The following is a 12,267-nucleotide window of genomic DNA, read 5'->3' as shown; positions in this document are numbered from 1 at the left end:
TCTCCAGGGGCCAGAGCCCGGCAACCAGCCTGCCCCTAAAAGAGGGCCGGGGGGACCGGGGGGAGGGAAGAGGAAAGGGGGGGAGAGGAAAGGGGGGCAGCAGTGGGGGGTGGGAGTACACGAGCTTCCAATTACAGACAAAGAGCAGGCCTGGATACAACTGTATACATCCGTCAGTAACGCCATCGGGGGCAGACTGACAACACTCAGGAGTTCCTCAGGAGGCAGCGTGAACCGCTGCCAATTTCCAGCCGGGCCCTGCCAGCGGGCCAGCCTGCGTTCTGATAGGCCGCAAACCCCGAGCGCCACACCCAGGCCGGCTGCACACGGACCGTCCGTCCGTCCTTCTGTCCTTCCGTGATGGCGGCCGAGCGGGTGGCGGGAGGGAGCCAGCCGCTGCGTTCGCTGCTCCCCCCAGCCCGAGCACGCAGGGGGGGGAAGGGGGCGGGGGGCGGGAAGGTTTATTAAAAGCAATGCTTTACCACGGGGCCGCTATAATCGCCATTATCACGAGTGTCATTACCCTGGCGTCCCCATTAATCGCGGCTTGTTAGCGGCCGCGGGGCCGGACGGCCTGTCATGTCCGCCAGGGTCCCTCCTCAATCAGCCCGCGCCCGGGCAGACAGGCCTTGATGAGATTCCCCGATCGATACCAGGCACCGGGGGCCGGGCCGGCCCGGGCCGGGACCCCTCCCCTCCGCCCCCTGCCTTTCCCAAGCCCTTAGCGCTCCTGTCACCGGGGCGTGATTGGCGCTTCCCCCCCCCGACTCCGTACCCCGCCAACCGGCACCGTGCCCACCCCACAACCCCACCCCCCCACTGTGGAGCGGGCTCCAGGCCCGAGCGCGTGGGGCCATTACCCGGAGTTAATGGTGATCGATACTCACATGGACCAGCTGCGAGAACTCGTTTACCAGGCCGTCCAGATCCAGCAGGTCCTGGGCGTGTCACCAGAGACAAAGGAGGACAATCAGAAACCGTCCCTCTGCACTCACAGCAAAAACCAAACCCCAAAACAGAACAAAGAGCAAGAACAAACACACAACCCCAAAATATAATGAATAAAGAACCCTGATGTTCGCCATCTAGCATGAGCTGTCAGACAATTGCACTTTTCACCTCTGACAAAACTCACTGGCCCACCCAAAAAATATACACACGGACAAACACACACTCTTTCACCTGCACACACACACACTCACTCAAACTCCCTCTCTCATAAACTCTCGATCACTCACTCATACACTGACTCACTCACTCACTCACTCACTCACTCACTCACTCACTCACTCACTCACTCACTCACACTCACTCACACTCACTCACACTCACTCACTCACTCACTCACTCACTCACTCACTCTCACACACACTCTCACTCACTCACTCACTCACTCACTCACTCACTCACTCACTCACTCACTCACTCACTCACTCACTCACTCACTCAGTACTCACACACACACTCACACACTCAGGTCAAGCCCCGCGGGGGGCAGTTTACCTCCTCCAGGGAGCCCCAGGACTCTGCGGCGCTCTGGTCCTGGGGGATCTCGGGCAGGGGGATGTGGGCCTGAGCGAGGAGCTGCTCCTCTCCCTCCCCTGCGCCGGAGAGCTCGTCTGAGGGAGGAGAGAAACCCCCGCCGCGGTTAGCCGTTAGCCTGTACCTCCCGGCCCTGCCCTCGGGGTGCGGCGTGGCGCGTACCTGGTGCGGCAGGAGAGCGCCGGGGCTCCGCGGGGTCCCTGGCGGGGCCCTCGGGGGCCGGGGGGGCCGGGGGGCCTCGGCGTGCAGGCTGAGGAAGTCGCGGGCGGCGGCGGCGGCCCGCTCCTTGACCGGCCGCACCAGCCGCTCCAGGGCCCGGGCGTCCTCGCTCCGCACGCGCCCGCACAGCTTCTCCATCTCCCGCACGTTCGCCCGCAGCTGCTGCAGGGGACCACAGGGGGCGCACACGGCCCTCAGCACAGGCACTTACACACCGTGAGCGCCGTGCTGGAGCGCAGCAGCAGCACAGAACAGCAGAACCCCCCAAACTGCGGGACGCACCCCGAGGGTGGGCTGAGAGATGGGACCAGGTGTGTTGTGATATAAATATTGCATTGCAGGCATTTAGCAGACGCTCTTATCCTGAGTGACTCACACAAGTTTTTCACACAGCAGTTACACAGCTGGATATAAACTGAAGCAATGCAGGCTAAGCACCATGCTCAAGGGTACAACGGCAGTGTCCTACATGGTTCCTTACCCATTACACTACACTGCCACCCTGAATATGTAAATATTTGGAAATACATTTAGAAATAACTACGATTTGTACAATACTCTTCAGTGATATTCCCACCAGTCAAACACCACCAGTTATGTGCACTGGACATGCAGTGGTTTTTGACATATATTCAAAACATTTTATTCCATATATTACAGGTGCATTGGCCATTCCTATGTCCTAAGCCTGCATATTAAACATCCTCCTCAGACCCAGCAAAAAAAAGAAAAAGAAGTTTTTTATTTTTTGATATAACACCCTGGATGCATGTTGCACTGAAAATATTTTCTAAAATACTGATCTATTTATTTTATATTTATTGAACGTGCATTGCAGTGCAAGTTTCTTCATTTATTCAGGAGAATATAATTCCTGAGTTCCTGAGATTAAGGCCAGCGACTCATGTCCCCTACAGGGGACAAACATGAATGTGCGGGTCTTAGGAGCAAAATGATACTCACAGCTTTGGTAAGGATTGGCTGGCGGATCGCTGGCCCAAATCTCAAGTGCACAGGCAATCCCTTCGCCCTGACGAGCAGCAATACGCTGAGGTAGGATATTACGTTACTATGTGTTAAGCTCACGGCCTTGTCCAGAGCAACCAGCACAGCTCATATTCCGTGTGCACTGCCCATTTATACAGCTGGACATGTTACTCATGGTTAAGCGACTTGTAAGTTTAAGTGCAGGAGTTCATATTTTCTTGAAAACTTACTATTTAAAATACTGGGAACTAGAAACATTCTTGGGAAATCCTGTTTTTCCCAAAAAATTTAAAAGTAGTATTTATAAAGGAGTTGAAACGATGAAATGCATAGGAAAACTGAAGTGCTATTTTTAAAAGTTGAATGTAGTTGAATGTAGAGAACACCAGCGAGTGCACCGTTTGTGCTAAGATTTGTTATGAAATACAAATATTTTTTGGAAAACGTTTTTGGGAAGTCCCAGTTCCGGGCCTAAAACCATAGTTAAGAACTTTGCTCCACACCTTATTTTCTAAATACTGTAGCAAAATAGCAAAGGTCATAACCCCTGGGATTTGAACCTGTCACCTTGCGAATCTTAGCCGCTACACTACGCTACACTACAGCTCCCGGATGCGCAGCATCACTGCTGTGATTCTGAGTCTCAGTTCTTTGCCGCTCGCACAGTCACCACGTCATGCGGGCTCGGAGCGCACGGCATGCTGGGAGAGCCGAACGGCCCGCTCTGAAAGATCGGAGATGAGCGAACGCGCACGCTCAGCGCTGACCCGGGAGGGCAGGGGCGCGAGGCGGAACACAGCGTTCCCTAACTGGAGACCCCCGTGGCCGAGAGCGTATGTGTGACTGCTGGTGTGGTGCAGAAGGGAGGCAGCGCTCCCGAGGGCAGTCCCTCCAGGCCCTCCCCCCTCCAAGCCCTTGCCTCCGGGCCCTCCCCTCTGGGACCCCCCCTCCGGGCCCCTCCCCTGGTTAACGCACAGTCTGCAGCGCTGTTCCCCTTCGGGGCGACAGGGGGGATTAAAAATCACCACCTCGGCCTGAAGCTGCACGTGTGGGGAGGAGGCATGGGGGGGTCAGAGGTCAAGAGGCTGCCAATAAAAGGGTCCCACGGCCACATCCTAATTACAGGCGCTGAATAAACATGTGGAGCAACGCAATTAAACTGGTAAAGACTGGATTACAGCTGAGCCAGTGCTGTAATGGGGCAGACACAAGCCCATCGGCACACTAATGTCCGGTTCTGTCACACACACACACAATCGCTCACAATCTCTCACACACACCCATGCACACACACACACACACACACACAATCACACACACACACACACAGATTCACAGACACACACAGAGTCACACACAATCACACACACACACACACACACACACACACACACACACACACACACACACACATCACAGACACACACACACAATCACACAGACAACACACAAAACACAATCACACACAATCACACACACACACACACACACACACACACACACACACACACACACACACACATCCAATATACACGTTTAAACATGATACAATATTACCAAGGATGTGTACACCAGGCGGAACATTCACAATCCAGATGGTACATTCTAGCATAGTCTAATATGTACTTTATGACATATGGAAATATTACAAAAGGGGGAAATGTTTTTCCACTTCTCTAAGAATAACCCTATCCTTAACTCTAAAACAAACAGCAGACCCAGTTTGAGAACAATTGCACCAAGTGACTTACTAGAGAAAAGGACAAACCCGTGCCCTAACTGGTTTTATGATAATTGCAAGCATGGCTGTGGTGCGTGGATGGCAGGTGAACATTCTGTCCTACACAGTCTACAGTGCAGACAGACTGAGATTCAGGGGATCCCCTAATGAGAGGCTTTGAAGATACAATACCATAACTGCATGTGAAAGCTCTTTGTTTCGGTGGCAACTCGAGGTCACTGGCCCCACAAACGCCACATTCGCTGTAACGAACAACACAGTGAGCAGCCAGCGAGGGCGAGCTGGAGAAAATCTAAGCTTTAACAACGGCAGGCCTCGACAAAAAAAAAGATTTAAGATAAGTGAAGCACCCTCAGTCCTTCATCCGCGACTATAATGTTGCAAATATGACCTTTGCGGGGGCCCGATGGTGTAGGACATTCAAAACCACAGCGACTAAGAAAAAAAAAGCCCCAGAAAATGTAAACACGAAGACTAAAAAAAAAAAAAGCAAGCCGTGCCTTACTCTGGAGCCGTTGAGAGAAGGTGGGCGGGGGAGTTGTTTTTGCGTTTTCAGACTGCTGTTTGAAGTCGGGGGCAGGTGGTTTGGCAGGGGCTGAGGAAGCGATGGCTCACAGCAAACTGTGCGTTCGCAGCTCACGTCAATCAGTGGGAGACAGACACATCACCCCGGGGGGGGGGGGTGCTTTTGAAGCACCAGGGACGCTGAACCGGAGAGGGGACGTCTGGCTGCGGGCGTTATTCATCGTCTCCCCGAGAGAGGTGGGCGGGAGGCCGGGGCCCAGAAATAGCTCAGCAGACACGCTAGCGCCGAGCGCCAACCGTCGCCGCGGAAACGAAGCGCCGCGCCGGCGACGCGCGCCGGACTCCGCGCCCCGGCGGAGCGTCTGGAGAACCGGCGGGGGACCCCGCACGTTGTAACCGCCCCCCCCGTGGCGCAGGGCGTGGCCGCGGACAGTCGAACGCATCTCGGCCCACTTAGGACCGTAACGGCCCGACTGAAGGACTTGCGTTTCATTGGATGCGCACTTAGCCCCTGCGTCCGGCCTTGAGACTGCGGCTATTGAGGAGATTTATAAGAGCTGCGTACGCGAGGGGGGGGGGGGGGGAGCCCAGCCGAAGCACAGATTCTCTCAGGTCTGCGGTGTGCTCACCTGCCTCACGTTAAACCGCCGGAATCAAACGCTGACTGTGCCGTTGCTCACTGCGGCCGGGAGTCTCCAGTCTAGTCTGACGCTCGCTTATCTGGTTATGAGAGTCACCTAATAACAGGTCCTCTGGTCCCTGGAGTGCCTGCAGTCTGTCTGTAATTCTCCTCAGGAACATCGGGTGCCTGCAGTCTGTCTGTAATTCTCCTCTGGTCCATCGAGTGCCTACAGTCTGTCTGTAATTCTCCTCTGGTCCATCGAGTGCCTACAGTCTGTCTGTAATTCTCCTCTGGTCCATCGAGTGCCTACAGTCTGTCTGTAATTCTCCTCAGGAACATCAAATGCCTACAGTCTGTCTGTAATTCTCCTCAGGAACATCGAATGCCTACAGTCTGTCTGTAATTCTCCTCAGGAACATCGAATGCCTACAGTCTGTCTGTAATTCTCCTCAGGAACATCGGGTGCCTACAGTCTGTCTGTAATTCTCCTCTGGGCCATCGAGTACCTACAGTCTGTCTGTAATTCTCCTCAGGAACATCGGGTGCCTACAGTCTGTCTGTAATTCTCCTCTGGTCCATCGAGTACCTACAGTCTGTCTGTAATTCTCCTCTGGAACATCGAGTGCCTACAGTCTGTCTGTAATTCTCCTCTGGTCCATCGAGTGCCTACAGTCTGTCTGTAATTCTCCTCAGGAACATCGAATGCCTACAGTCTGTCTGTAATTCTCCTCAGGAACATCGAGTGCCTGCAGTCTGTCTGTAATTCTCCTCTGGTCCATCGAGTGCCTACAGTCTGTCTGTAATTCTCCTCAGGAACATCGAGTGCCTACAGTCTGTCTGTAATTCTCCTCTGGTCCATCGAGTGCCTACAGTCTGTCTGTAATTCTCCTCTGGAACATCGAGTGCCTACAGTCTGTCTGTAATTCTCCTCTGGTCCATCGAGTGCCTACAGTCTGTCTGTAATTCTCCTCTGGTCCATCGAGTGCCTACAGTCTGTCTGTAATTTTCCTCTGGTCCATCGAGTGCCTACAGTCTGTCTGTAATTCTCCTCTGGAACATCGAGTGCCTACAGTCTGTCTGTAATTCTCCTCTGGTCCATCGAGTGCCTACAGTCTGTCTGTAATTCTCCTCTGGTCCATCGAGTGCCTACAGTCTGTCTGTAATTCTCCTCTGGTCCATCGAGTGCCTACAGTCTGTCTGTAATTCTCCTCTGGTCCATCGAGTGCCTACAGTCTGTCTGTAATTCTCCTCTGGTCCATCGAGTGCCTACAGTCTGTCTGTAATTCTCCTCTGGTCCATCGAGTGCCTACAGTCTGTCTGTAATTCTCCTCTGGTCCATCGAGTGCCTACAGTCTGTCTGTAATTCTCCTCTGGAACATCGAGTGCCTACAGTCTGTCTGTAATTCTCCTCTGGTCCATCGAGTGCCTACAGTCTGTCGGTAATTCTCCTCTGGTCCATCGAGTGCCTACAGTCTGTCTGTAATTCTCCTCTGGTCCATCAAGTGCCTACAGTCTGTCGGTAATTCTCCTCTGGAACATCGAGTGCCTACAGTCAATCGGCACAAGTTTCAGAGGGGAAGTTCATCAAGGGCTTTGCTGCACTGGAGCAGGCCTCAAAATACGATTGACTACTTCAAATCAGTGATAAGAACGACTAAAAACCTGAAATAAAGCACGTGCTAGCTGCAGACACAGCGGGATGTGGCCTGTTCAGCGCATGCCTTTACGAGGCCAACCTGAGCGATCTGCTAGGCGCAGGGTCGAAAGGTCGAAAAACAACCCCGCGACACTTTCACCCGTCCCGAGAGCGAGCGGGGGGGACATCAGAGGCAGGGCGTGCCCACAGACGGCAGGTTTCTGGAGCGTGGGTGATTAAAAAGTGGAGAGATAGCGTCTGTGTAATTAACTCCCAGCTCTGCCCGGACACATCAAGAGCCCGCCCAGGATCACAAAGCCCTCGCCCGCTTTAATCTCCTCTGCGCTGTAATTACCTGACTCTGATCCCGTTCCCCGTTTGGTCCTATTGATCCCACCCCACCAACCCTCTCCCACCCCCCCAAAAAAACGCACACAAACGCGACCCTGCCCACGGCCACGGAGCAGCCTTGAATTGAGGAAGTGGGTACGCATCTCGCCGTCGCACAGGAAGCAATCGTCGGGTCAAAGGCTGCGTTGTCATCGCACTCGCGCCGCGTACGATTCACGCGCTGCTCAGCTCTGATCCTGGAGGTTCGCAGCGCCTTCACGCTGTCCTTCCGGTGAAGCATCTTGTCAGAACTTCAGTCACCATTGGAGAGAATCGGGAGTGGCAGACGTTCACTGTTGCAGAAGCCTTAGAAAGCCGCTGGGCTTCAGCTATGAGGCTGCAAACAGGATGCACAGGAAGGACTGGGAGGCACAGCGCAGTCAGAGGCTCACAGCCTCAGTGGCTGGCAGCTCAAGGGTGCCAGTGCCATAGCGGTCGCACGCAAACTTGAGACTGCCGATTCCAACGGCAGAACTAAATCGAAATAAAGTTCACCGTGGCGACCGGCGCTTGAACCGGCTGACCCGCGCGCGGCGTGCAGTTCTCGAACGTCATTCTTTCCCTTCTGTCTGCTTTTTATTTTCCTCTCAGCGACCAGAAAAGGAAATCACGCCTCGTGTAAAAATAAAAAGAGAGAGAGAGAGGTGGGAGGGCTGATTCAGAGCTGGAATTTGACAGACAGTGAAATTCGGACGCCGTCATTCAAAGAGTCCGCAGACGAGCTCGCGGGACGACGTCGAGCAGACAAGCGGCCGCGTGGAACGCGCCGCTCGCGAACGTCGCCCCCGTCCGCCGATTGATCTCTCGTCGTTTTTATCAGATTCATCGCCTCAGCTCCAAACCCCGCCAGACATCGATGCCGCCTTCAGTGGTCAATGACCAGCAGGAAAAACCTATTCTGTGCCTGATTGGCATCTAAATGTGAACATATCATATCTCAGTATGATGGCAGTGAGGAAAGTCCCTACGCACACTGTTTCAGAAAAAACATTTGACAGAATTAAAAAACTTACGATTTGACTTGTACTTGTTTACACTGAGTATCCAGCAGAATGTGTGGACTAACAATGTAAAGCAGAAGTAGTGGCTCAAACAAATCTGAAATGAAAGACAATGCAATAAAAAACAAAATAGAATTTGATTCAAGTAAAAAATGAAATGCCTTGGCTGCAGCCTTCGTCAAATCGAATTTGCGACCAAAATACAGACGCCTTGATACGTGCATGATGGCTGCACAGTGACATCACGCTTACACACACGGAGGCTCTCCCTTTGTATTTATTTCAAAATGAACTCCAACAAATGACAACTGGATGATAACAGGACAACAACCTTTAGTCAAAGCTACTGCTAATACACTGACTATAGAACCAAAAAGAACTGTACACACATAAGAAGTACACCCAAATAAAAGTAACAAATAATCTGAAGTCATTAATTTAACGAACACAAAATGGGTTGGATGAGGATGTGATATAGCAAGGTCAATGTCCTTTTTTAGAACGTGCAGAAAGAGAGCCAGATAAAAAAAGACTACAGGCCACGGGCAGGGGGAGACCAGACCAGTGTGTCTGTACACAACAGAAGAACTTGGCTGAGAAAAGCAGGCCAGAACTGACTGACAAGAGGGAGGCAGAGGGGCCCACATCCTGTGAAGCAACGCCTGTAAAATTCACATCCAGCCGCCTGCTAAAGACACCGCCACCCATCATTCCTCTTCTTCACTGTCCTCATCGCCTTCATTCGACCAATAAAACTTTATTTATGAAGCACAGTTCATTCAACTGAATGCAGACCCTTCACAATTAAAATGGAATACACACTGAACAAAAGGCAAAATAAAGTAAAATAAATAAAAAGCACATCCGTTCCTTTTTTGTAAGACGCACAACAAAAACATGAAAGGAATATTTTAAGATTCACTTTCTCCTCTCTGACATTTACTTTCACTCTCTCTCTCTCATAGCATTCACTTTCTCTCCCTCTAAGATTCACTTTCACTCTCTCCAACATTCACTTTCTCTCTGTAACAGTCAGTCTCCACACTTCTTTCTCTGGCTAATATTCACTTTCTCTCTCGCTCTCTCGGGTCTCCAGAGTGACACTTCAGCTCAGACAATGCGTGCCGCGCCCCGCTGTACAGCCATTCGTCCTCCGCTCCTCGCTCGCTGCCGGAGGCAAGCGCACGCTCGGCGTCCCAAACACGAGAAAGCACTCTGGCCCCTCCCGCGGGGGTCGGCGGGACGCGGGACGCGGGAGTGGAGGAGCCGCCGCGCTTCCCCGCCCCCCGGCGTTTGGAGAAGGGTCCCGCTGAACCCGTCACAACGCTACTCCGCGGCGGTAAAAGGCTGTTCTGTAGCCATGGCTGGAGCACACACACTCCCGCCGCGTACACACGGGCTACAGGCTACTGTAACGTAATCTAAAGACGGGGGATGAAAAGTTTGAATCTGTAACAGGCGCAGAGATACAGTGTTCGCTTTAGTACGACAGAATAAAAGCAGGCTTGTCTGTAGGTTGTCCCGAGTCATTTTATGCCTACGTAATTTTAGTTTGCACATTTATGATATGTGGCAATAAAAAGGAAGGAAAGAGTAATTAGAAAATTATTTATACGTACTATGTATTATACGTACATGTTACACGTCTACCTAATTGGACAGTGATGCAATTGTTGTTTTGGCTCTGTACTCCAGAACATTGGATTTGAAATTAAATGAATATGAGGTTACAGTGCAGACTGTCGGTTTTAATTTGAGGGTGTTTACATTCATATCAGGTGATCAGTGTAGGAATTACAGCCCTTTTTATACATAGTCCCTCCATTTTAAGGGAGAAAAAGTAATTGGACAGTTATCTTCTCAGCTGTTTCTTGGCCAGCTGTGTGTCTATGCATCATTAGTTCATGCACAATAAAGCTAATCAAAGGTCTGGAGTTGATTCTAGTTGCGGAGTTTGCATTTAGGATCTATTGCTGTTGTCTCTCGACATGAGAGTCAATGCCAGCGAGTCCGCAAAATCAGAATAAATCAATCAGAAACATCAAAATCAACTGTTTAATACATTGTTTGAAAGCAAGGATGCACTGGTGAGTTTAGCAAAAGCAAAAAATGTGGTAGACCACGGAAGACCACTATAGTGAATGACTGAAGAACACTCTCAATTGTGAAGAAAAACCCCCATTTTCAGCTGCCGAACTGATCAAGAACACTCTCCAGGATGTAGGCATAGATGTGTCAAAGACTACCGTAAAGAGAAGACAACACCAGCATACCCTCAGAGGGTTCGCTGCAAGCTGCAAACCACTGGCAAGCCTCAAGAACAGAACAGGCAGGTCAGACTTTGCTAAAAAAGTACATTCAAAAACTGTAGAGTCCAGGAACAAAGTCATCTGGACAGATGAGTATTAACCTGCAGCAAAGAGATGGAAAAAGGAAAGTGAGGAGAAAGAAAGGAACTGCTCATGATTCAAAGCACCCACCCCCCTTTCATTTGTGAAACGTGTCTGAGGTAGTGTAATAATGGCTTGGACTGGAACTTTCTCCATTACCTCCACTGATGGCGTACGTGACCGCTGCTCAGATCCAACCAAATGCCTCAAACCTCATTGGACAGCCTTTCACCCTGCAGCAGGACAACGACCCCAAACATACGGGAAAAGCAACCAAGGAGTTTTTCAGGGCCAAAATCTGGAATGCTTTTGACCAAGTCAATCACCCGTCCTGAACCCAACTGAACATGCGCTTCACTTGCTGAAGACAAGACTGAAGGCAAAACGCCCCAGAAACAAACAGGAGCCGAAGATGGCTGCAGTACAGGCCTGGCAGAGCATCACCAGGGAAGAAACCCAGCGTCTGGTGATGTCTATGGGTCGCAGACTTCAGGCAGTCATCGAATGCAAAGCATTTTCAACAAGTACGACAAGTAATATGATGAATTTATTCAGATTATGTTAATTTGTCCAAATACTTTTGCTCCCATAAAATGGGGGGACTGTGTATAAAACTGGCTGTAATTCCTGAACTGATCATCCGATATGAATGTAAATACCCTCAAAATTAAAGCTGACGGTCTTCAGCACTTCAACCTCTTATTCATGTTTTTATTTCAGATCCAATGTGCTGGAGCACAAAAACAAAACAACAAAAATTGTGTAACTGTCCCAGTACATTTACATTTAACTGTATATAGAAATGAACCACAGGGCTTATGTCATATAAAACCCCCTTTGTTTTGCTTCTTAACAACAATTTCATGACAATTTATCAACATTACTGAAAGACTATCACACAAATCAAGAGGTACTCATAACTGTATGCAACCCTACCATTTCGTACATTTTTTTTTAAATACACCAAATGTAGTACTTTATTTACTAGTTTATTTCCATATATTTCATCAATGTGTACTACTACTTTATTTGCGTGCAAATATTTAAAGTAGTACTTTATGTAAATGTGCATAATTATCCTTTCTGTGCGTCATTACTGCTTAAAATTGCTCCTCATGGTGCATTATGCCGTAAAAGTAAATAGAGACAATGTGCACCACTGAATGGTCCCCAGAGTTGCAGTCACACTGTGACACACACAGCTTCCCTCTGTG

At 50.5% G+C, this 12,267-nt stretch overlaps 1 protein-coding gene across 1 annotated transcript in view; it reads right to left on the bottom strand.

Annotated features, from left to right (window-relative positions):
- The window catches only part of stx17 (syntaxin 17), a 28,588-nt gene that overhangs the window by 9,417 nt on the left and 6,904 nt on the right, over positions 1-12,267 (bottom strand). Inside the window, exons 4-6 of the mRNA XM_064339747.1 lie at positions 1,705-1,923; positions 1,504-1,614; positions 888-938 (exon numbers count right to left, since the gene is read on the bottom strand). Coding sequence (XP_064195817.1) covers positions 888-938; positions 1,504-1,614; positions 1,705-1,923 — 381 coding nt within the window. The remainder of the gene's footprint in view (positions 1-887; positions 939-1,503; positions 1,615-1,704; positions 1,924-12,267) is intronic.

The sequence above is a fragment of the Anguilla rostrata genome, chromosome 1 (assembly GCF_018555375.3).
Source record: "Anguilla rostrata isolate EN2019 chromosome 1, ASM1855537v3, whole genome shotgun sequence".
In the NCBI taxonomy this organism is placed as follows: Eukaryota; Metazoa; Chordata; class Actinopteri; order Anguilliformes; family Anguillidae; genus Anguilla; species Anguilla rostrata.
This window is presented reverse-complemented; position numbering and strand designations above follow the sequence as displayed.